At 36.8% G+C, this 26,903-nt stretch overlaps 1 protein-coding gene across 1 annotated transcript in view; it reads left to right on the top strand.

Annotated features, from left to right (window-relative positions):
- ARAP2 (ArfGAP with RhoGAP domain, ankyrin repeat and PH domain 2) overlaps window positions 1–26,903 on the top strand; it is a 196,141-nt gene that overhangs the window by 87,253 nt on the left and 81,985 nt on the right. Inside the window, exons 15-19 of the mRNA XM_068541993.1 lie at window positions 5,264–5,408; window positions 7,759–7,861; window positions 8,503–8,701; window positions 8,899–8,962; window positions 24,155–24,318. Coding sequence (XP_068398094.1) covers window positions 5,264–5,408; window positions 7,759–7,861; window positions 8,503–8,701; window positions 8,899–8,962; window positions 24,155–24,318 — 675 coding nt within the window. The remainder of the gene's footprint in view (window positions 1–5,263; window positions 5,409–7,758; window positions 7,862–8,502; window positions 8,702–8,898; window positions 8,963–24,154; window positions 24,319–26,903) is intronic.

A 26,903-nucleotide genomic window follows, 5' to 3' on the forward strand; every position in this document is an offset into this window, starting at 1 on the left:
GTACTCTGCAGGCTAAAAATAAGCTTTTATTTGTTTTTTGGCAATTCTGGTTATAATATTTATAGACTTACCAGTTTGTTTTAATATTTCATTGAAATAGATTGTTTTTCTTAATCACTTGAGGACTGAATTGATGTTTTAAACTTGTAACTAAATCATTCTTTCCTTTTTATCTTTTATAAGTTAACTATGGATTTTTGTTGTTAAAATTTATTTCAAAAAACAGAAACCAGTGCATTCTCCATATATGTAATTTAATTGGGGATGTTTTCTCATTTTGGAGCATTCGGTTTTAAGTAATGGGAAACTGAACTTTTGTACTTTGACCATGCAGCATGCAGAAATGATTTCATTGGAAAATAATCTAATGACAAGGTATTCTTTGATGGTCTTCATTTCTTCCATCCTGTATGTCTCTCATTTCAAACTCAGGATAGACCATGAATCAGTTGGCTACCCTCCATCTTCACTAACATCATCCCAGCTCCAGCCACCATCCTGTCCTGCCTGGGCTCTAATACGCCCACCCCTATCCCATGCCCCAACCCCGCTTACTTGCCAATATCTGCCCTAGCTTCCCTCCAAACCATTCCCCAAAACAGGCTTAGTGATTGTTGAAAATGTAAATCAGATCATGTATTTCCATCATTCAAATACATTTAATGGCTTCCCATTACAGAGGATAACTCTCTTCCTTATTAAGACCTTAAAGACCTTCTCGTGCCTTCCGCCTTTCATCTCACATCCTTCCTTCCTATTCTGCATGCCTGGCCACACTTGTTTCCTGTCTGTTCCTGCAACATGCCATGTTCTTTTCTGCCTCCTCTGGACCTTTGTGATTGCCATTCACTCTGCAAGGAGCGCACTTCCCCCAGCCTGACTGCTTCTCATCTCTCGGGGTATCAATTCAGTGCTACCTGGCTGGAGAGACCTCTTTGGCAGCCCACTAAAGAGTGCACCCACTGTCAGCTCTTCTCTTTCATAGTGTGCTGCTTATTTCTATCATAGCACTCATTGCATGAAAATGATCCCTCCTTCTTTGTTTCTCTCCCCCTCTGGAGTGAAAGCTCATTGAGGCATCAGCATTTTCTGGTTTATTCAGGATTATCAAATCTCTGGTGCCTAAAACAGTGTCCACACATAGTAGTCATGTGATAAATATTTGTTGAATAAATAGGCATTTCTCTAATCACATTACTACCAGTGTAAAAGCACAGCTGACTTAATATAATTTTTATTGAAGTATAGTTTCTGTACAACATTGTATAAGTTACAGGTGTACCATATAGTGATTCACAATTTTTAAAGGTTATATTCCATTTATAGTTATTAGTTAATATTCTGAACAAAACACATTTTGTTCAGAAAAAGCCTACTTAAAAATGAAGAAGAAAAAGTCGAACTACCAAGAAACAGAGCTCTGGTGGGTTTTTTTGTTTTTTTGTTTTTCTTTTCTGTCAAGATTCTGCAGTGGTGGTACTCCTGTTGAGCACCAGCTTTATGGAAAAATTGAATTATCTGAAAGATTTAGAGACTAAAGTGTGGTTGTCACCTTTGCCTCTGAAAGCATCTGGACTGCATAACTCCATCAGGGCTTGTCAGGACGGCCATAGAATAGACTGATTAAAAACAAAGAAAAAAGTCAGGGAATAAAATGCATGCCAGTCCTTCAGAGAGTTACAGAGGCTTCAAATTGTCAGTTCAGGTTTTCAGGATTTGAAGTTCTTCTAGCCTCTGGTTATGAAGACTGATCTGTATTTTTCTTTTTCTTCCCAATTTAGTGTTCATGAAAGGAAAGATTGATAGCTCTTGTTAAACCTAAGTGTAGAGCTGAATAATAGCATCCTGATTTTGTTTTCTGTTTTCTCCCCTCAACTGTATTATTTTCCCTTGGTATCTTACCTTGATTTGTAGACACCGTGTTTGATTTTTAAAAAGAAAGTGGTTGATACGGTTTACTAGAAATTCTGTATTATCTGTTTATATTTTATTTTATAGATTAGCAGTGAGGAATTTTGAAGGTCTTTTGTTCTATGAATACCTAACTCGTATAGTTTAAAAATGTTTCTCCAAGGCTGTAATACATTTATTTTAAATCGAAAGGATTCCTAGTGTGTATTCCTATTTTCTGTGAACACTGAATGCCATCAGGTGAGGAAATTCTTCATCAGGAAACAACTTTATGGTTTCAAAAAATAATAGTTTCGCCTTAACTATCATACATTTATTGTGCACATATCTATTTGAAGGTATGACCTCTGCTGTACGCTGATACATTTAAAAAATGGACATACATGCTTCAAGCATGTAACAGGCACAGAGAGGCAGTTTGTGAAGTAGATAGAAGGGTAGCTTCCCTAGTTGACTGCCTGGGTTTTACCCCCAGCTCTGATGCTAAGTACTTGTGTGATGTTGGGAAGGTCAGTCAACCAGCTTGTGCCTGTGGGCAGGGTATAAGGAAAGGGGCATGTAGTAATACAACTGACCCAACTGGGTTGTTCTGAGGATTCAGTGAGTTATTGTACATAAGATGTGCAGAACAGTGCATGCCACATGCACATGATGATAAGGGGATGAGGAGGAGGAGGAAGAGTAGCAGAGAGGCTATCCATGTACACAGCTGCTTCTGGTCTCCAGTGAGTCTTTGAGTTTAGGTATATCCTACAGGTGGTAGCTGACAACCAAGTTACCTAGCTCTGTTATACTATCTATATCACTTCATAGGAGTATTTCAGTAGGTCACCTCTGGAGTTCTTTAGTTGTGTGTGAGTAAATTCCAGTAGTGTTTTTCTTCCCTGATCTAAACGTCAAGGTTGAATAGAAACAAAGAACAACCCCTCCAGCCAGTCCACCCACCATACACACAACCTTTTGTCTAGTAAATACCTTGTGTCCTCAGAGTTGCCCATTCTGTGCACCATCTGGTGGACATCTTCTGGTTTCTGACTAAGAAGTAAGACTTCTGTAGCAGAGAGGGTGTCCTGTCTGAATTCACCCAAGCAGACCAATGCCATCCAACGTAATTTTGTTAAAGCTTTCCGTTGCTTCCCAGATGAATAGAAATGTCAGGATTTACTATCACAGCTTTGTTATTATAAATCCTCAAAGGTAATATCTGTGCCTGCTTTGTTTGACCTCTGGCCTGTTTTCACTTATAAAAATGAAGCTCATCAAGGGTTATGGTGATGGTGCTACAGGATTAAATCTCCTCAAGCCCATATTTCTAATTTACAGTGAGCCTGTACTCACCTTTTCAAAGGGATCTGTCGTTTGTTTCCCATTAGAATTAACAGAATTAGATTCTGCATTTACATTTATTTTATGCATCATGCATTTGGCACTTTTTGTTCTAAGACCTTCCAATGGCTCCCACTTGTCTACGGGTACAAACTCCTGAACACCTGTCATGTAAGACTCCCGGGGCCTGGCCTCTGCCATGAGCCTTCAGTCTCATTTCCCAAGTCCTAACTTCACACGTAATCTCTTTCTTTGGCCAGGTAGGTTTTTGGCAGTTTCCCCTTTCTGTGACTTTCCTCCCACAGTTCTTTCTCAGAATTATGGAATGATTGTAGCTCAGAAAGCATTTTTTGCTGCTTTAGAAACATCCTTTTCAGTCATAAGTGACTATTTCAAAAGCTGTAATTTTGTTTGAAGTTTTTTCTTACCACTCCAGTTTGAAGGTAGCTTCCCTCCAAGAATGCGTCTAACCTTTGAAGGGTCTACCTCATGATGATGCTGAGAGAGACAGAACTCTCACTAAAGTATAGACGGTTACCTCCTTATTCTGAAGACCAACTGCTATTTTCTGCCCTTGTTTTATTGGATCTCTTTCTATATTTAATGTTGGTAATCATTCCTTTCTGAAATGCTCACCCCTTTCCTGTTTTACACACCGTCTCTTCTCATTTGCTTCATTGCTTTCGTGGACCCTTCTATATCCACTGTTCCCTAAGTTCCCTAAGAGTTTATCCTTGGTTACTGTGTATTTTCAGCCACTAGCTGTATGCTAAAGACTTTCTGGTCATTGAGGCCTTTCCTTGCCCTGAAGATGCAAATTCATAGGGTGATCTGCCTAATAGGTGTTCCTACTTGGATTTCCAGGGGATAGCTCTCATTTAGTATATATCAAAGGAAACTCAGATTACATGCACTAAAACTGTTTCTATTTTATTTTCTTGTAGAAAAAAGTAAACATTTCTGCCCACCTTGTAATCAAAGCTAAAAATGATACAACCATTAATAAATTCTCCCTTACTCCCTACATCCCATCAATACATGTTGTATCCCTTTAAAACACACAGGTGCATGTATGCATTTCTCTCTCCCTTTCCTCCCTCTGTCTCCTGTCTCTCTCTATTGTCTCCCATCCTTTCCCATCATTCCGTCTCCCCCCCCCCCCATTATCCTTACTACCACTGTCCTGCTTTGGATGATCTTCATCTTTCACTTAGACTTCTTTTGACAGTGTCCTAACTGGTTTCCTGCCTCCAGCCTCACCTTCTCACATCCATTTTCCACAGAAAGGAAGTGTGTAAAATTTAAATCTGGAATTTTCTTCTGCTTAAACCATTTCAGTGGCTCACCATCAAGTGTAAAATCAAAGCTCAGCAAACTTTTCTGAAAAGGGCCAGATAGTAAATATTTCAAGCTTTGCAGGCCAGATGGTCTCTGCCACAAGTCATCTCTGCCCTTGTAGCAGGAAAGCAGCCCCAGAAAATCCATAAATGAATAGGTGTGGCTCTTTTTCAATAAAACTTTATTTACAAAAACAGGTGTTGATCTGGATTTTGCCTGCAGGCCATAGTGTGCTGAATTCTTAACAAGATGAATTTCAAATCCCCTACACAGGGCATTAAGGGCATTGTAGGGTCTGACTCCTTCTTTCTTTGCTCACCTACCTCACATCAGCCACAGTCTTACTTTTTAACCCTACGTTTTCCCCTCCTAATACTCTGTACAGACATCAGTCTTTGCCATTTCAGAGTTGTTTTGCAGCGGTCTCTTTATGGATCTGCTTGTTTCTCTGGTCATCAGTGTCATAGCTGTTTTTGTCTTGTATGTCCCTAGCTACTAGATTATAAATTTTTTGAGAGCCGGGAGTGTGACAACTTTTTATCCCATGCAGCAATATCATGCTCTTTACACAAAATAGGAAATTAATACATTTATTTATTTGAATGCAGTCATTATTTAAAACCACATATTTTAAAATTTGATGTATGGTATAGCTCAATTTATTATTTGTTTCGTTTTCAATTCCTAGAGACAAATAAAAAGTGGTGTGTTCTGGAAGGAGGCTTCTTGAGTTACTATGAAAATGATAAGTCTACCACACCTAATGGCACCATTAATATCAATGAAGTTATCTGCCTGGCTGTACACAAAGAAGACTTCTGTTTAAATACCGGGTAGGTCTATCATTAAATGGATAGGAGTTGAAAGTATTTTCTGGTATGTATCATACCAGGTAATAAGGATTTTATTATCATTTCACTTCAGTTGCTTCTTGTAGAAGAGTTTAATGGTTTCTTGAAGCCTACTCATTTTTCAGCTTCTGAAAGTTCCTTAGGGAATGCACTAAAAAGTGGAAAAATTTAAATATTATATTAGGTAATATGAAAGGCTGACATGTTTGCATCTAATTTTAAGTAAGTTTATGTCATTCCATTCTTGAACATGTGGTCCCATAATTTTTATGACTTATTCATTATTTAAAATAGTGGACTAATGACAAAATTTATGCTTTCATTAAATGTATCATGGTTAAAAGAGATGGCAAAAAATTCAGTGGTTTGTTCACAATAAAATAAACTATTAAGCATATTTAATAGCATATTGAAATACTAAATTCCTTAAAGATCTACTTTGGCATTTTTATGGTCTCAAAGAAGTTTTAATTAAAAGAGTAAGCATTTTTTATTTCATATGTTTGACTTACAAAATAGTTTAATAGGACTCTGTGAGGACTTTTGGAAATTGACCCTCTAAAATCTTTGGTGTGAAAGTTTCTTATCACATTTTGTCATGTAATTAATAAAAAAGTATGAATATGGGCTTCCCTGGTGGCGCAGTGGTTGAGAATCTGCCTGCCAATGCAGGGGACACGGGTTCGAGCCCTGGTCTGGGAAGATCCCACATGCCGCGGAGCAACTAGGCCCGTGAGCCACAGTTACTGAGCCTGCGCGTCTGGAGCCTGTGCTCCGCAACAAGAGAGGCCGCGATAATGAGAGGCCCGCACACTGCGATGAAGAGTGGCCCCCGCTTGCCGCAACTGGAGAAAGACCTCGCACAGAACGAAGACCCAACACAGCCATAAATAAATAAATAAATACTTTAAAAAGAAAAAAAAGTATGAATACTAAAATCTGCAAATATCAGTTTTATAGGAGCATAGTATTTTAATAAAAAGTTTATGTGAGAAAAGAGATTTGTAAAGCTATGTTATTTATATAAAATTGCATGAAACATATTACTATTATCACATAATGACCAATATATACTAGTTGAAATGACTGTTGTTTTCTAGTAAATCTGATTTGATTCTTTTATGTGAACAAAACTGGTTATTAGTTGATTTGTTTTTGTTTTAATCTTAATAGTGCTTTTACTCTAAATGAATGATCAGTTTAACATGGCTTTCCATGGAATATTAAGTGCATTCTCTTTATTAAGTTGCTTAAATAATTTTATATTAGCATATAATCATATTCAAAAATAAAATATTCTTGATGGAATGTTACTGATACAAGTAGATATGCAGGAGAAAGCATCTATAATGAGATGTGGTTAAAAAAATAATTGCTACAGCCAGATTCTTAATCGCCTTCAATAGCATATTACAGAATTTTAAATCAGTAATGTAGCCACTGAAAAATCATACGGATTTGTATTTTAGGAAGAGAGCTGACTGAAGTGATAAAGAAGAGGTTGGAGGGAGAGAGACTGTAATTACTGAAAGTTTAGCTAGAGGAAGAAATAATTAAAAAGAAAAACAGTGGGTTGAGAGACTCTTAAGATTGAACTGATAACATTAAATGTCTGACTGAATGGATGAAGAGCTGATGTCAAGGGGAAGAATAAATTAGACTCCAAAGTTTTGATCTTGTTGATGAGGTAGATGGCGATGCCTCTAAATTGGAATATGAAGGAGATACAGTAGGTTGGGGGTGAGAAAGAGGAAGAAGGAAGATGAGTTTGGTGTAAGGTATTTTGAGTAATGGCAGAAGATATACTTAGCATGTTCCAAGAAATACTTGGAGCTGTGGATGAGGAACAGAAGGAAAAATTCAGGGCTTGGGATGTTACCCTAATTTTATCTATGGTAAGGAGATGAAATTTTGGCATAAGACAAGATGATGGAAGGAAAATTTGTGAAGTAAGACAAGAAGAGAACTAATTAGAGAACTGTTTGGACAATGTTTGCGTTGAATAGGGGGTCAGAGTAAATCAAGAAGGAGTGGTCTGAGAGGGAAGAGGAGACAGAAGACAGCCTTTGTCACATCAGGACATCGACAATGTCATGCTGTAGAGTGATTAGTCAGAATAATATTCCTTTTGTCTGATCCAGTGTGTTCCATTTAACTCATTTGAATAAAATATAAACCGTCAACAGAAAAATATGGTAGGTAGGGGGTAGATAGATTTCACACCATTATTCCATTTTCAAAATGAATTTAATTGAAAACTGGACCTTTGTGTTATTTTTCTCATAAAAGCCAAACATAACCAGTGGTATCGTTTTATTCTTGTGTGCTGTAGGCCCATCTTTACCTTCGAGATCTATTTACCCTCAGAATGTGCATTTTTATTTGGAGCTGAAACATCTCAAGCTCAAAGAAAATGGACAGAAGCAATAGCCAAGGTATTTAAATATTGTTTTATTACCTAAATCCAGAGAAGATTCTTAACCTTCAGAGGTCCATGAAAATTTTATACAGGATTCTGGGAAGAATGTCCATACTTCCTTAGGTTTTCATATGTTGTAGTCAAAAGAGGTTAAGAGCTACCTTCCTAGAGCCTTAAGCAGAGAAGAAATTAATGTAGGATCTTGGACAAATCATTCTTCAAATTAAGGCCGTGCTTTGATGATGGAGATCTTTTCAGTGTTGTAAAGTCATTTTTATGTATGTCTTTTTATAGGTAGATATCTTATTCATGGTATACACAAAGGGGAAAAGAACAGATTCAGTAAAAGATACAAATGAAGACAAACATTGAAGGTTGACATTTTGAAAAATGCCACAAATCAACAAAGAGAATGTCTTCCTATTTCAAATCTATGTATAAGAAAAATGGCTTAAGATGCTGCCATTTGAAATTGCATTATAGCTCTTCAGTTTTAAGACTGATAGCAGGTTTAAATAATTGTTTTGCAATCTGGACTCCTTCAAAATCTTTAAAATAGAAAAACAAATTTTTCCAGTTTCCCTCATATCTACATAGCTATGTAAGGGATTTCCTATTTCCACTGTCTTTATTACTTTTTTGTATTTGTTTTAACAGCATTTTGTTCCCTTTGTTGCTGAAAACTTAACAGAAGCTGACTATGATTTGATTGGTCAACTCTACTACAAAGACTGCCACACCCTGGATCAGTGGAGAAAAGGCTGGTTTGCTATGGACAAATCTAGTTTGCGTTTTTGCCTTCAAATGCAAGAAGGTCAGGAGGATAGAATGCACTTAAGAAGACTGCAAGAACTAAGTAAGTTTTTTTTTTTCTTCTCTCTCTCACTTTATATTCTGCACACAATTCTTTATTGTACATGGAAGTAGTAGATTTCACATAAAATTTTGATGGCTCACTCCCAAACATCATATGACTGACTCAGTAGTCTTTAAGGGTATTTAGTGTAATGTTTTTTTAAAAAATATGTTCATGCTTTTCTTCTTTCCCTTCAGCAATTAGCACAATACTTCAAAATGGGGAAAAATTGGATGTCTTGCTCTTGGTAGAAAAAGGGAGGTAAGTGCATTTTTGATTTTTACTCTTTATCTCTACAGCTCTAGGGAGTTGTATATTCTGGTTATCCTCTTGGAGGAGAACCCATTATTTCGTAGCCTGTTGGGGATTTTCCGAATCATACGTGTGTGTGTGTGTGTGTGTGTGTGTGTGTGTGTGTGTGTGTGTGTGTATGTTCTCTTTAGTAGAAAGAGTACACCAATGAAGCTTGCATATTTTTATATTCATTAGGAGAAACTCAGTGTGATCAGTTATTAGAGTTTTCTGCAGACCTTGATCCCTTTGCAACATTCACATATAAGTATTTGGAAGCACTTTGGCAGTTGTCAATATGTTTTCAGTGTAGTTATATGATGGCTATAAGTAATACCCTGAATCATGCATAACTAAAACCTGATTTCTCGAATTTATTCAGTTTTTCAATAAATATTAAGCTTCTACTGTATATCAGGAACTGTTATAGGTATTGGTGATACAGTGATGAATAAAACAGATATGGTCTCTGCCCTTATGAAGCATCTACACTAGTGGGGGAAACACAATATAAGCAGACCAAAAAAAATGGCATAGTATTGTGTCCCTTAATTTTAAATGCTTGAAAAAAAATAAGGTAAAGAGGGCTTTCCTGGTGGCGCAGTGGTTGAGAATCTGCCTGCCGGTGCAGGGGACACGGGTTCGAGCCCTGGTCTGGGAAGATCCCACATGCCGCAGAGCAGCTAGGCCCATGAGCCACAACTACTGAGCCTGCGCGTCTGGAGCCTGTGCTCCGCAACAAGAGAGGCCGCGATAGTGAGAGGCCCGCGCACCGCGATGAGGAATAACCCCCGCTTGCCACAACTAGAGAAAGCCCGCGCGCAGAAACAAAGACCCAACGCAGCCAAAAATAAATTAATTAATTAATTTAAAAAAATAAATAAATAAGGTAAAGAGAGTGCGCCTGACGGAGCAGTATTCTGTTCTCAATAGGGTGGTAAGAGAAGGTATCTTTGATCAGAGATTTGTATAAAGTGAAGAAACAAACCATACAGCAGTCTGAATAGAATGTACCAGGCACAAAGTCAAGGGTATTTTGAAGACCCCAAGGCTGTGTTGTGCTCGGAATGTTCAGGGTCTTCAAGGAAGCTGCTGTGGCTGGGGAAATTTGCATGAGTGACAGTGGGAAGAAATGATTGCGGAGATATCCCTGGGCCAGAACATATAGGGCCTTACAGGCCATGATATGTAAAAAATGATTTGAATTTTATTCTAAGCGTGATGGGAAGCTGCTTGATTTGAGAGCCAGGAAGTGGAATCATCCGACTTATGTTTTTAAATGACTACTGTGATCCAGATGAATAGCTTTCGGCGGACAGGAGTGAAACTGAGCATCCAGGTAGGATGATGCTGCAGAGGCCAGGCAAAACGTGACTTCCTAATGACATAGTGTTGAGTGTAGGATCTACTGGGAGGGTGGAGGTGAGCAGGTCTGTTGATGGATTCAATGACTCTGAGAGTCAAGGATGACCCCAAAGTTTTTGGCCTGAGCATTTACATAAATGATGAATGGTGCTGTTTTTTTGAGATAAAAAGTACATGGAGAGTAGAGGCAGGATACTAGTAAGTTTAGGGTAGTAGATCAAGAATTTGGTTTTGGAAATGATAATTTTGAGATGTCTATTTGAAAGCAAAGTGGAGCTGGTGAGTGGGCATTTGGATATACAAGCCTGGAATTAAGTGGAGAGGTTGCAGCTGGAGATAAAGACTTGAGTCATCAGCATTTTGACTTATTTATTTAGCCAAGGAACTGGACAGATTCACCTAGAGAAGGACTGTAGATAGAAAAGAGACAAGGATGTAGCCCCAGGGCCTCCAATTTTAGAGGAGGAATGATCTAGCAAAAGAGCCTGAGAAGGAGCAGCTAGAGTCATATCACAACAATTAGGAAGAACAAATTGTTTTCTCTTGATGTTTCATTATTTGCTTTCAAATCCCTTAATTACATTAATTCAGAATGTTTAGTTCCACAAGAGTACAGGATCATTTGCAAAAAGATATGTAATGATAATATAAAAATATAGCTAAATCAGCCTTCCCTCTGGTGAATTTCCATGCTGGTGACAAGGATAATGACGTTGAGTAGTTATCTGAACCTGTCTTTTCTTGAACTTCTTAGGGGAATATCAGCAGCTTTAGACAGCAAACATATTGCTGATTAGATACTTATGTCAGAGTATGTTTTTTAACTTACAAACATAATTAGGATTTTATGTTTTTGCTTATTTATGTCTGGACTTACAATGGTCAATGATGCTTTAGATTCTGATTTTCAGTACCAGATGATAGTTACACTGTTCTTTCAGAATACTGTTACGTACATGTTCAGAAATGATAATGAGATAGTGGATAGGATTATGGCATTAATGTACTAGCACAAATGTACTTTTTATAGTCATCTATTAATGGTTATGGAATGCCTGCTGCCTGTTATAAACATGGCAGGAAAAAATGGTCAGCAATACACATTGCGTGTCTGAGCTCACAGAGCTTATGTTCTTAAACAAATAAGCAAGCAGAAACTTGCTAGTGGAATTTATTGTACTTATTATATGTATACATAATTTTTTCTAAATCAGGTTACTATAGCCAAGGTAGTTTTCTATCATTTTTAGTCTATAAAGGATTTGACCAGTTGTACATAGATTTTAATTAAAATGTACCAAATGTGGGTTAGTGATATTCAATTTTAATTTTTCTTTAGTGCTTACTGCATGCAGTGCACTCCCTCATGAATGCTAGATAAGGAAGCCAGAAGACTAAATGTTTTGTTACTTTGTGACATCTTGACCTTTCCCCTGGGCAACAGGAATCAGGAGGTGAATTCAGATACACTCTGAGTTCATGGAATAGTTAAAAACTAATAGAATTCCAAAATAATGGTCAAAGCTGTGTAATTTTGTTTTTGATAATAATTTAAAGTTTTTAAGCTACATGTGTTATCACCTAGTTATGCTGAAAGCATTTTTATGAAAGGAAAGAACAGAGAATGTGTCAGGAGGAGAGTAGGAGAAACACAGGGACAAATATAAAACTAAGGTATTTTCCTTGGATCTCTTTGAATAGCTGCCATACAAAGGCACCATTTGAAAACAACTATGTTTATCACATGCTTATATCTTGGTTTCATTTGCTTTTCCTGTTTTCTTCAAATCAATAATATTCAGATAACAATAATACAATGACGCCAATGTATAGAGCTTACCATATACTAGCCACTATTTTAAGCACTTAGCCTTCCAGTACCTATATGATATTTGAGGACAGTAATCCATTTTGACATCAAGGTAAGGTCATTTTTTAACTTAACAACATAAATATTTCTTCTTTTTAAAACAAGTGTTAAGTATTAATTTACTAATACTTTTGTGTAGATCACTCTCAAGAATTGTCAGCAAATGGGCTAGAAGCCTGGATAAATAATATAAGTCACTAGAACTTAAAATTCCAACATTTTATTAGAAAATAAAATTTTTATTAGAAAACTTAAAAAGTTATTTTATTAGAAAAATGTATCCATACAATGCTTACATAATTAAAGATGAAGCAGAAAGAAGAGAGGTTAGAAGTGTGAATAAAGAATCAACCTGGGAGATGGTTAGTGCACTAGGTTGTAATCTTTGATGGAACAAAGAGCCTGCAGGTGTCCAGAGCACCTTGTGTGGTGCTGAACAGGGACCCATACGTCTATATATTTATACACACGTTCACATGTGTGTGTACATATATGTGGATATGTATATACATATGTAAATAAAGGGACTTGAGATAGGGAAAAATGGAAAAAGAGCAGGTCTGGGAGAGAGCTGGGGAGATAATGAGTTTGATTTTCGACATGTTGAACATGAAATGCTTATAAACAGCTAAGGAGAAGTTGCTCAGAGGGAGTTATATTTATGGATCTGACAGTCCTGTTTGGTTAATGGGGTGGGGATATAGATTTTGGAGTTACCCGCATATAGAAGAAAGAAAGTGAAATCACCTACGGAGAGTCTACAGAGTGAGAAGGGAAGAAATAACATGTGGGAGCCTTGGTGAATACAGGTCAGTTGGAGGTGGGGATGGTTGTCAGAGAGGAATAGCTATCGTGGGGTGTAAAGCTAGTTTATCCAGAGAGTGAAGCAGGAGACCAAGAGAGAATGTGGCACCAAGCCCGGGAAGAGAGTGTTTCAAGAAGGAAGGAATAGTCAAAAGTGTCAGATGCTATCTGATGAGGACAGATACTCCATTGGTAAGTGATGGGGAGTCCATCTGGGGACTCTGTGGAGAACAGAAGTGATAAAGCAGAAACTGGATTAGAGTCAGGTTGGGAACGGGATCAAATTAGATAACCAGTTGGTGAAGGATGTCTGGAGGTTAATAGGATTAATGAGGTAAAAGGGATTTGACCCAGGAAGGGAATGTATGTGCAATTTTGTTTTAGATGGCTTGAACTTGTGCCATCTAAAACATTTTGATGGAGCAGAGATAAAAAAAAAAAAAAAAGGAGAAGAGTGAAGGTGTAAGAGAGAGGACAACAGGACAGGTCCCTCAATTCTAACATGAAGAAAAGAGGAATTGATGGATGGTTTTGGATGTTGGTAGCTTTCTAGATTTGGTGGTGGGATGTTGAGAGAGAGAGACCAATCTGTTGGTTTTCAATCAATCTGCTGGTTTTCAGTTGTTTTGTGAAGTAGGAAATAAGGATGACTCCTGAGCTTTTGGCCTGGGTGACTTTATGAATGGTTTTATCATTTACCAAAGTAGAGAATATGTACTGTACTTCTCTCCCAGTACTCAAACAAAGCCAGTTAGTTATAGATGTAATGGTTTAAGAGCTGTTTTAATATCATGTAAAAATAAGGGAATTTCATTGCATTGCCCTATTTTTCATCTGTCTTTTGACCTGTTAGCCCCTTGGGAAATAATGACTGTAAAGTACAGTCGATTGCGGTAGACTTGTCAATGACAGATAAAATTGTGGCTTTAAGAAATAAAACAACTTCTAATTATTCATGTTGGTGGCATATAAAGATAGTGAGAATAATTGAAAGAAAGAGAAACCAACTAGCTGTAAGTTTTAACCTTTATTTTTTTGCTAGTAACAGCTTGAACCAGAGCTGCAAATCATAAATAAACTTAATGAATTAATTTCACATATTTTCTCTGCCCTTGTCTACCCTTGATTAAAATGTTAAAATATATTAATGTTTCTTAAAGGCAAGAGAATAAACCCCATGAACTAGTTCATAACTTGATAACCATCCACTGAATATAGTCACTAGATATATATTTTAATCTTCATGGTAATTTTTTCTATATACATAGCATGAGTGTCTTTAGACAGAAAAATATTGCAATAATATTTTCCACACACAGAGCATTTTTGCTCTGAAAAGCTCTAAGCAGAATGTGCTCCAGATGGTGTCGCTTTAATGTGTATTCTTTGTATACTTTAAAAATTATTATTTTGGAAAATAAAGCTTTCTTGATTACACTTAAGGCTTTCTGCCATGATATTTGATGCTGTCATCGGGACTTAGATTCTGTGCCTTTCTTGGTGCAGAAAAAAAAAAAAAAGAAAGAAAGAAATCATGTTTTTGAATACCCATTGTTAGTCAGTGAATGTCCTGGACCCTGCTGAGGTCAGAAAGCACTTTTCTGGACAGTAGGTTATATATCCACTGTGACTGAAGTATTCAATAGATTACAGCATCCTTTTCATAAAATTTAAAAACTATTTCTGCACTTGGCCCACATTCTCTGTGTATCTCTTTCTGATAAATAAGTTACTGTGTGCACCATCTCACATTCTGTAGCTTTGTGCTCATTTGTCAAAGACACCTATTATTAAGCTTTTACAGAAAGGCTGTTAGTTGTAATAAACACAGTATGAATAACTCAGCTGTGTTAATCAGAAACAGAACAGCCTAGCTTTTTTGTTGTTGTTGTTTGTTTGGTTTTTGTTTTAGTTTTTTTAACATTGTTTAGTTGACCTATAGTAAAGCATGAAGCACTTGATGGCTCCCAAGCCTGACGACATTCAGTTTTAACTGCAAATTCCAGACCTAAAGAAGCCGACACTGGGGAATAGACATTTTATCGATATGTTTCACAATTATGGGACAGACTACTTTTCTCAATTTGGGTGATTAATACCCTAAGTTGAAGATTCTTATTTCATATCAACTTATTGCATGTGATTTTTTTTTTCCCTCCTTGAATTGTGTTTTATAGCAGCTGATATGCTAGCAATACCCTCCAGGGTGAATTATCTTAAAGTGGTTTCTAAATTGTGCATTTAATTGCAAATTAAACAGTAGCTGATTGCCCACAATATCAGCTTGACTGCTTTTGTAACTTTCAGATGATTTAATTTGCAGAGATGGTTTAATCTGAATGTTGCCAAAGCAAACCAGACACTCTTCTCTCACCACCCCCACAGGTTTTGCAGAAAGAAAGGGACTATTCAAACATACATTATAAGGTGATTTTTTTTTGTTTGTTAAAGAGAATCACGATAAAGGGAATGTGTGCCTATTTAATAAAAGGTGGATTTTAAAGTATATATTATTTTCTTCAAAAATGTATTTCATTCAGTTCAAGACACCTCCCATATAGTAGAATGTAAGCTTATGAACAAATAAATGCAATATGGTGTGAAAAAATACAAAAGAATGAGAAGATCCCTTCTAGATAAATGGGATCAAGATAATCATTTCTATTTTTTAAGAAAATGTATATTTAAGTGGCTCTGGAATCCTAGGTAGGATTAGAGTAGGAAAAAAATGAGGGGTTGAGACACTAAGATCTTCAAAGAGGTGGAAACGATAGTTTCAGAGAAATAGGATGGGCTAGGGTACATCTTCAGTCCAGCTCAGCCTTAACCTTCAGTTCTTAAGGAGGAAGCATGAGAGAGTGGGCCTGGAGAGATAGATCGATACCATATTAGTATTATCAATTAAATGTAATTAATAACTTGCCTTGTTCTGGAAAGGACTGCAGGCTCTTTACAAGGGTAAAGACAGCTTTTTTTTTTTTTTTAAGCAGACTTGAAACAGGGCTGTTTCTCACATTCCTATAGGTGATTGCCTAATACTATACAGAGATGAAATTGAAAACTTGGAGGCTCTGTCTTTCTCAGGGAATCGTGTGCCTTGACACTTTTTACTAAACTGTTGGCTTCACAGGAAACAAGCTATTTAAGCTAATATTTCTTTCTTCATTATTCTTGTGATACAGTCTCTGCATCTGCAGATTTTCTTAATAATTGTTTGCCTCTTTCTGGCTAAAATTCCATCACTGTGCAGCAGTTTCTTATCTGAAGGTATGGGGAAAAAAATACTGTTTCTCTATAAACTAAGATGAGGGTGATTTACGGATGCAATGACTAAATAAAATGTTCTGGACTCCCATTTCTGTCCGTGAAGAAATAACTGGTATGGAACATGCCCTCTCACTTTAAATAACTAGAAAACTGGACAAAACATATGAGATGAACTATTTTCAGACTTTAGGACAATAGGTATCCCAGGATTGTGATCATGGAGAGAAGGGAAACAAGTGACATAAGGGTTAAGATCAACTTGGCTTCTTATCAGTTCCTGGCACACGGAATGGGGGAACCCAAGCAGAATGTGGTGGTTTTGCTATATTGAAGAGGTTTTGCTATATTGATTTCCCCTATAGAGATAGGGGAATCTGTGGTAGCTAAACACTGCAGGATACAGTACAGAGCAGAGGGGGAGATGTGCAGAGCAAGAGCTTTGGAAATAAAAACAAAAATAAACAAATGGGACCTAATGAAACTTAAAAGCTTTTACGCAGCAAAGGAAACCATAAACAAGACCAAAAGACAACCCTCAGAATCAGAGAAAATATTTGCAAATGAAGCAACTGACAAAGGATTAATCTCAAAAATTTACAAGCAGCTCATGCAGCTCAATAACAAAAAAACAAACAACCCAATCCAAAAATGGGCAGAAGACCTAAATAGACATTTCTCCAAAGAAGATATACAGATTGCCAACAAACACATGAAAGAATGCTCAACATCATTAATCATTAGGGAAATGCAGATCAAAACTACAATGAGGTATCACCTCACACCGGTCAGAATGGCCATCATCAAAAAATCTAGAAACAATAAATGCTGGAGAGGGTGTGGAGAAAAGGGAACCCTCTTGCACTGTTGGTGGGAATGTAAATTGATACAGCCACTATGGAGAACAGTATGGAGGTTCCTGAAAAAACTAAAAATAGAACTACCATACGACCCAGCAATCCCAATACTGGGCATATACCCTGAGAAAACCATAGGTCAAAAAGAGTCATGTACCAAAATGTTCACTGCAGCTCTATTTACAATAGCCAGGACATGGAAGCAACCTAAGTGTCCATCATCGGATGAATGGATAAGGAAGATGTGGAACGTATATACAAGGGAATATTACTCAGCCATAAAAAGAAACGAAATTGAGTTATTTGTAGTGAGGTGGATGGAGTTAGAGTCTGTCATACAGAGTGAAGTAAGTCAGAAAGAGAAAAACAAATACAGTATGCTAACACATATATATGGAATCTAAGGAAAAAAAAAAAAAGGTCATGAAGAAACCAGTGGCAAGACGGGAATAAAGACACAGACCTACTAGAGAATGGACTTGAGGATATGGGGAGGGGGAAGGGTAAGCTGTGACAAAGTGAGAGAGTGGCATGGACATATATACACTACCAAACGTAAAATAGATAGCTAGTGGGAAGCAACCGCATAGCACAGGGAGATCAGCTTGATGCTTTGTGACCACCTAGAGGGGTGGGATAGGGAGGGTGGGAGGGAGGGAGATGCAAGAGGGAAGAGATATGGGAACATATGTCTATGTATAACTGATTCACTTTGTTATAAAGCAGAAACTAACACACCATTGTTAAGCAATTATACTCCAATAAACATGTTTAAAAAAAAAATCTTCAAAGGAGTTCCCTTTCATCTTCAGCTCAATACGAACCTGCATATTTGCAGGTCGAAACTCCAGGTAGAAATACTCCCAGGGTGTGCTATGAGTTGAACAATTCCCAGAGTTTAGACACTGCTGGAGTGGGTTCAGATTTTATCTAGCCAAGTTAGACAGACTTCATTAACACACAGAGCATTTGTAAAGACTCCAGAAAGGTAATTCCAGAGTATTAAGGCTAAACCAGCCCTCAGGTAAAGGCTGCTCCATTTTTACCTTACTAAGCTTAAAAACAGACCTCTCCACAAGTCGTTTAGTTACCTGGGGTCAAATAGGCAAAAGATCCCAAAACAAACATCAAAACCCTTTAAAGGAAGACACAATCCTGGCACTGAATGAAGTCTAGCATATAGTAAAAGTTACTAGCAAAGTGAAAAAGCTGTGAATCAGTTGATAAGAACAGACCCAGAAATGAGAAAGATAATGGAATTAGCAAAGAATGTAGACAGTAATTTTAAAATATTATAAATATTGTAAAAGATAACACTCTTTGACATAAATCACAGCAAGATCTTTTATGATCCACCTCCTGGAGTAATGAAAATAAAAACAAAAATAAGCGAATTGGACCTAATTAAACTTAAAATCTTTTGCATAGCAAAGGAAACCATAAACAAGACGAAAAGACAACTCACAGAATGGGAGAAAATATTTGCAAACGAACCAATGGACAAAGGATTAATCTCCAAAATGTACAACCAGCTCATGCAACTCAATATCAAAAAAACAAACAACCCGATCAAAAAATGGGTGGAAGACCTAACTAGACATTTCAGCAAAGAAGATATACAGGTGGCCAAGAGGCACATGAAAAGATGCTCAACAGCACCAATTATTAGAGAAATGCAAATCAAAACTACAATGAGGTATCACCTCACACCGGTCAGAATGGCCATCATCAGAAAATCTACAAGCAATAAGTGCTGGAGAGAGTGCAGAGAAAAGGGAACCCTCTTGCACTGTTGGTGAGAATGTAAATTGATACAGCCACTGTGGAGAACAGTATGGAGGATCCTTAAAAAACTAAAAACAGAACTACCATATGACCCAGCAATCCCACTACTGGGCATGTACTCTGAGAAAACCATAATTCAAAAAGACACATGCACCCCAATGTTCATTGCAGCACTATTTACAATAACCAGGACATGGAAACAACCTAAATGTCCATCGACAGATGAATGAATAAAGAGGATGTGGTACATATATATAATGGAATATTACTCAGCCATAAAAAGAAATTGGGTCATTTGTAGAGATGTGGATGGACCTAGAGTCTGTCATACAGAGTGAAGTAAGTCAGAAAGGGAAAAACAAATATCATATATTAATGCATATATGTGGAATCTAGAAAAATGGTACAGATGAACCTATTTGCAGGGCAGGAATAGACACAGACATAGAGAATGGATGTGTGGACACAGTGGGGGAAAGGGAGGGTGGGATGAATTGGGAGATTAAGTTTGACATAAATACACTACCATGTGTAAAATAGATAGCTAGTGGGAACCTGCTGTATAGCATAGGGAGCTCAGCTTGGTGCTCTGTGAAGACCTAGATGGGTGGGATGGGGGGGAGGTCTAAGAGGGAGGGGATATGTGTATACATATAGCTGATTCAGTTCACTGTACTGCAGAAACTAACACAACATTGTAAAGCAATTATACTCCAATAAAAAAAGTAAAAAGACAATTATTTACACAGAGAAAAAAAGATGTAAAGGAGAACATAAACATAGAAAAATGGATCTAAAGAAGGAACCAGATGGAACTTCTAAAGCTGAAGAATACACTATCTGAAAAGAAAATCTCACTAGATCAGCTAAATGCAAGAATAGACTCTACATTAAAACAAAAAACTCCAACTTGAAAGCATGACAATAGAAATTATCAAAACTTAAGCACAGAGGGAAAAGACTGAATAAAATTAGCAGAGCCTTAGTGACCTGTGAGACAATATCATTCTTATGTAAGTATAATTAGAATCCCAAAATAAGAGAAGGATGGAGTAAAAAAATATATATATATTTGAAGAAATGTGGCCAGACTTTTTCAAATTTGATAAAAACTGTAAACCCACAGATGTACTAAGATCAACACACCTCATGCATGATAAAGAAAAACCACATTAACACATATCATAATCAAATTCCTGAAAACCAGTGTGAAGACAAAAAAAAATTTTAAAGTACCAGAGGAAAAAAGACACATTAAAAACAGGGGACAAAGATAAGAATGCCTTGTCAGAAGCAGTGCAAGCCAGGAGATAGTATAATGAAATCTTTTAATGTGCTGAGGGCAGGGGGGAAACAAAATAACCAAACCAGCAGCTATTAGCCTAAAATACTCTATCCAGCAAACAGATCTTCCAGAAACGAAAGCAAAATAAATATGTTTTGGTCAAACATGCTGACTTATACTACAAGACTCAGTTTTTTTTTATTTCTGTATAAATGCCTAGGATATTATCTTCTTCAGTCATGTTTTTGTAATGTGTTGTTTTTGTTTTTTAGTTGTGTTTAAAATGTTCTTTATAAAGGTGAATTTATTTTTCATACAGACATATCTATAGATCCTATCATTTGTTCTGGTTCTTGTCAGTAGACCAAGCTCAAATATGATAGTCTATACTTTGTGGTTATTATATTACAGTTTTGAGAAAGTTGTTTTTATTAGTCTTGGGACTTGGTTTCTAGGTCTTATTGAACTGTCTTAACTCATTATAGGATATAGGGATTTTTTTTATATGGCTTTGAAGTACCATTTAAAATTTAGGCTTGGGGAATGGACAGTTAGGAAAATTTATTTTTCTATAATTAGAGTTCTTTAAAAGAACTTCCAGATTTTCAAGATATAAAGTCCTATTTCTTTGGAATCATTATCCAGAAATGTAAAATTGTTGTTCAGTAACACTTGAAATCACAAAGTTGGCCAGCATTTGTGTTAAAAATATCTTTTGATGCTTTATTCAATGTGCACAGAGTTTAGATAACATCAGAGAGGAAAGTTGTTGAACTGATGCTATTAAATGTCAGACATCTACTGCACAAGATGATGTATTTTAAGATTCAGCCTTTGACAAGTGGACTCAGGAGTTAACTTATTACTCATTCTACCTTTCACTAGTTCACAAGCAGACAGCTAAACTTGTCATCAAAGGATTTCTTCTGGTTAGAAAGAAAATTTGAAGTTGGAAACATTTACAGTTAACGGCAGAATTATACTGCTATCATAGAGGGCCATTGCCTTTTGGATTTCTTTTACTGCTTGCTCAAATACTCATTGCCTATAAGCACACCTTTTAAAAGATTTTTGTCTCATATTCAGAGCTTAATTATCAGATTAAAAAACCAAGACTCAAAAAAAGTTAAAATTTTCTCTTTACCTAAACTCCTTAATTTAGCAAGAGGTAATTTTGATTAAGTCTACATAATGTAGGGGCTTGATATTCCTCAAGGAAATTACCCGAGTTATATAGTTTCATTTAGACAAATATGCCCAGCAGTAGAATGTTTTTGAGCTAAAGATGATGTAAGGCTAAGGTATGTCAGGAGTATTAGAGCAAGTATCAGAATTCTTCAAAAAGAAAATTACAAGACCTGGAGGTCAAGGCTGTTGTGGTGGTGTGGAAAATAAAAACAATAGATAGAGATGCCGGGAGAAAAGAGATGAAGATTACGGGCACCAGTGTCACTGAAGAAGTTACAGCAATTTCAGAAGATGTTAGAAGTGAGTGGAGTGGGGTGCCAGTAGCTTTGTCTTCTTAGAGGAGCATTTCAAGAAAAGAAACCGAAGGACAGAAAGGAGTACTTTTGTTTTCTTTTTAAATCAGGGCCAGTGAATTATCAGGAATGTGAAACATTACCCGCCCCCCCCCCAAAAGAAACCAAAACAATCCAGAGTTCAAGCAGCTCATTCCTTTCTCTTTGGGTTGAATCCAAAGTAGCTGTCTCATAGTCTGAAATGAAAATTAAATAGTTTTATACTTAAATACATCAACGATTACTTTGTGTTTCAAGTAAAATTTTATATCTAGTGATAGAACATTAAAACATATTTACCCACTAAATACCTCGTGCTATGCTAAAGGCTATAGATGCTGAAATGCTTTCTTTGTTTGCTTATACAAAGTTTGGGGTGTAGCGGCTAGAACATTCACACAGGTAGAGCAGGCGATATGATGGCGGGTAGAGTGGATGTTCAGGATTAAGAAGGGACACCTGGTACACAATAAGCATTGGATGGAGAGAGATGGGGATGGAGTGTCAGCGAGGGTTACCTGGAACACACCGATGGGGGAGGAGCTGGAGTAACAGCCAAAGAGCCGGAAGTATTTATTATGAAGACAAGAACATGTTAATTCTCCCTTCCTTCCTCCCTCCCTTCCTTCCTCCCTCCCTTCCTTCCTCCCTTCCTTCCTTCCTCCCTTCCTTCCTTCCTTCCTTCCTTCCCTCCCTCCCCTCCCTTCCCTCCCCTCCCTTTCCTCCCTTTCTTCCCTTCCTTCCCTTTCTCTCTCCCTCCCTCCCTCCCTTCCTTCCTTCCTTCCTTCCTGGAATGGCAAAATTGGAGGGGAAAATACGGGCCAGATCATGAGGGCCTTTTAATCTTGAAAACTCCAGAGCTGCTGTGGAAGGACAGTGCTTAGGAAGTGATGTCATTAGCTTCGTATTTTAGAAAGATCATTCTGGCAGTCTTGGGGAACAGGGACTAGAGAGGTGGAGAATTGGGAAATGAATTTTGTTTGGAGGGGTTTTAGTGACTTCAAGGAGCAGTACAAAGAAATGAAAGAAACCAATGTTCAAATAAAGAGGAGGCAGAACATATATGTCAGGGAATTGGAATGAACAGAATTTTGTGACTGAATTCATGTGGCAGTGATTGGGTGGGAGTGGGGTGGACCAATATACAGTTAATGAATCCTAAATTTCTGCTGGGATAAGTGGAGGAAGTAGTACTGGTTTGGTATGAGGAGGGATAAAGATTTGAGATGCTTGTGGCACCTTAAGGTGAAGATGTCCAAAAATCAACATTAATTAGTATTGTGTTTTATTATTTACTAATATTACATTTACTGAGTGCTGAGGTGGATACTGTTATTATCCTCATTTTGCCAGTGATGAAACTGAGAACCAAAGAAGGTTGATAACTTGTCCAAAGTCATAAAGGAAGTGAGTGCAGAGCAAAAACTTGAGTTTGGGAATTGATTGGATTTCCCACTCTCTTAGCTGCTTTATGCTCTTGCTTTTCAATCACATAGAGATCTGATTTGTGAGACAGTTACCGCCTGGAGATAGGGATTTGGGAGTTACCAGCTTATATATGGGGGATGAAACCACTGGCCTGAATGACATGTCCCTGGAGAGTCCTTGGAGTTCATGTGAGTGCACTGAGGTTACAACTTCATTTTCAGAAACAGGAAGTGAGCTTGGGAAAGAAATTGAGGCACCAGAAAGATAGGAAGACAAGCCAGGAAAGATTGTGCTACAAAAGCCGAATTGGGTGGTATTTTTTTTTCCTCTTTTTTTTTTTTTAAAGGAATGAAGTCATCAAACAGTTCTAAAATCTTGAAAAACATAGCCCCAAATATCCATGAGAAGTCATAGGTGATGCTTGCTAGAAGGGTTTCTGTTCAGTTATTCAGAAACAGAAAGAAAGGGGAAATGAAAGGAGGCAAGGAGGCGAGACCACAAGTTCAGGGAACTTCCTGGACTCTATGTAGAGAGAGACATGACTGTACATGCAAAGAGGGATTGAGTGAGTGGAAGCTGGTGGTAGACAGAGGGGTTTTCTTTCTCTTTTTTAAAATATATTTATTTATTATTATTTATTTATTTATCTTTGGCTGTGTCGGGTCTTAGTTGCGGCACGCGGGATCTTTCATTGCGGCGCGTGGGCTCTCTAGTTGTGGTGTGCGGGCTCAGTAGTTGCGGCGTGCAGGCTTAGTTGCCCTGCGGCATGTGGGGTCCTAGTTCCCTGACCAGGGATCAAACCAGCTTTCCCCGCATTGCAAGATGGATTTTTAACCACTGGACCACCAGGGACGTCCCCAGAGGGGTTTTCTTCTGATGGATGAGACAAGATCCCATTTATATGGATCTAAGGATAATCTGTGTAGAAGTAAGAATTTTTTAAAAGGCAAAATTATAATTTGAAATATTTTTGAAACCTTACAGAACATTATACATCCATGGGCATACCAAGTTGGATTTCACAGTCTGGCATACTGCAATTGAAAAAGCAGCAGGTACAGATGGGAATGCATTACAAGATCAGCAGCTCAGCAAAAATGACGTTCCCATTATCGTGAACAGCTGTATAGCATTTGTTACACAGTATGGTAAGTATCACAAAGTTTTTATTCAACCCACAGAACTCATAGTAGCATATTTACAGTTTTTAAGTGGTACCTCCATTGGACTGAATTAGAGCCCTTTGTAAGTACATCAGTGAAAAATAAAATTGTCGTCACTCTTCAGCCTAAATGCCATTCTTTCTCACAATAAAGCTCATTTAAATTATATCATGTGCCTTTACCATTTCCTTCTTCCTTTACATGCATAAAAATTTTAAATGACATAGTAGAAGAATCTATATTATAAAATGTATATTAAAAATTGATTAACATTGTACTTTTCAGAGGTTATAACTTTATAGTAAAGTCTAGGGAAACTCAGAGGTGCCTCAGTGTGTTTTTAGAAGTGGTATACTATGGGACAATGTGTAAAAGAATTTACTTTTTGTTGGCCTGTATACAAAGTGTATGTGTATTTATTCCATTCAACGTGCTATTGGTCATATGTTTATATTAAGAATCATGGTCATTAACTGTGATAGTTTGACTTAATTGTAACAAATATTTTTATGAATAGTTTGCAGGTTAAAACCAACTTGATTTATACCCACATGTGCAGCTTCATTTTAATTTAATATGCTATGGTAGTATTTTAGATATGCCTAAAATTAAATAAAGTATGCCTTTATCATTCATGTTTATTTTCAAATTAAATAACTTAAATAAACTATTCAATCAAAATGCCATTGATTTAGATTGTACGTGCAGAAAAGAGTAAAACGATTATCTGGTATTTTGGAAGCTATTGATATATTAACCTTTCATTGTTCTCCTAATATTAAAAGTATCTTTGGGTGTTTTTAATTTGAAAAGAAAATGTTATCATTGAAAGAGCTGTAGTAAAACATTGTGTTATGAGTTTTTTTTACTTATTTATCAAGTGTCTGTTGTGTGCTAGCTGCTGAGTTTGATACTGGAAATTGAACAGTGGGAGTAAAGAGTGAAACACAGAGCCATAAATCATGCCTTCCAGTCTGAGAACTAAAAGAGCTGATGTGAAACAAAATGTCAAAAATAACAAAGGCTATGAAGAAAATAATTTTGGGAAATTAAGTTTAGAATATGTGTATATTAATATATTTTCTCCTAGGGAGAGTGCCATTTTAAGTATTTTAGTTATTTCATATGTAATCCAAGTACAATTATCATTAATATTCAGATTTATTGTATTTGAATTATATATCTATTGTAAATATGTATGTAATCACATTATGTGGGATTACTCTATGAAGTTCCTTCCCTTGATAGTATGTTTATATTTTTCTTATCAACTGTCATCATCTGTTTATTTGAAAATGGGGGAAGAAGAAGATTATCATCTTCATTTATTAGTAATTCAGTATTAGTGCATTTACATTTTGTAGGTATAAATGAATTGCACATATATTCTGTTTTAGCAAGAGCATAACCTCATTGGGAATTTTCAAATCATGTTAATTTCATAATGGCATAAAGTGTTTCATAAGCTGACAAATGATTAAAATAACTTGACTAGCTTCAGCATATCCAATTTAATGTTTCTCTGGGGAAATCAGAAGTCTCTTTGTGTTGTTTATTTGAATTTAAAATCATTAAGCATTAGATTGTTTTCAACTAAATTTCATACATTATAACTACTTTGTAGCTCTAGCATAAGGTACATTAACTTGCATATTAAAGCAATAAAGCCAATAAAAGACTTCATGTATTTTTAGCTTTTTTTTTTTAATGAGCAGGACATGGAGAAAACCCCAATATTACCAGCATGTATACAAGGGAAGATTTGATATGAACTTAGAAAATGCCCAATGATTATAGGATGCAAGTGGTTGGCTCAGAGCCTTTATGGTCATAATTATTTTGAATTTCCTAATCTTTGGGTTAAAATCTAAGGCCAATTTTTTGTGCTCATGGTGTCAAGATCCGAATCTGACCAAGTTCACAGTATAATTCTTAGAGTTTTAATTTTTTTAATGAGTTACAGTAGTTAGTTCTTGGGAGAATATATTTAATTTATGTAAACAAAATTACCTTCAAATTCACATTCAGTTACCTTGTGTACCAGCTATTAGAAATTCACTCAACCAGCAACATAATCTCTCAGAAACTTAAGGCTATTAGAAATTCACTCAACCAGCAACATAATCTCTCAGAAACTTAAGTCTTTTTTTTTTTTTTTTTTTGTAGAATTTGCTTATTATTCTGTTGTGGTCATTTACTAAGTACCTACTGAGTTCTTCTAGGAACTGTGTAGCTGCGGTGTACAGAAAATAAGACATGATCTTTGCCTTCTAGGAGTTTACAGATTGTGGATCAAAGGCAAACAAGTGGGCAATTACATCTCAAGTGTACAAAATTCTATGGCAGAGAGGTTCAGGGGTTGGTACAGGTGTCCATGGTTTAGGGGTGAATTTCACCCAGTGTAGAGGTGGTCATGGATGGCTTCATGGGTGAGGCATGGAACCTACCACAGGTCTTAAGAGAAAATGGGAACTAGTTAAGAGAAAGAGGGAATAGGAATTCCCGGAAGAGGAAACAATGTATGCCTAGGTGCAGCGTCATGAAGGAGGTTGTCTGTTCAGGGAACTTGG

Source organism: Eschrichtius robustus, chromosome 4, assembly GCF_028021215.1.
Source record: "Eschrichtius robustus isolate mEscRob2 chromosome 4, mEscRob2.pri, whole genome shotgun sequence".
NCBI lineage: Eukaryota > Metazoa > Chordata > Mammalia > Artiodactyla > Eschrichtiidae > Eschrichtius > Eschrichtius robustus.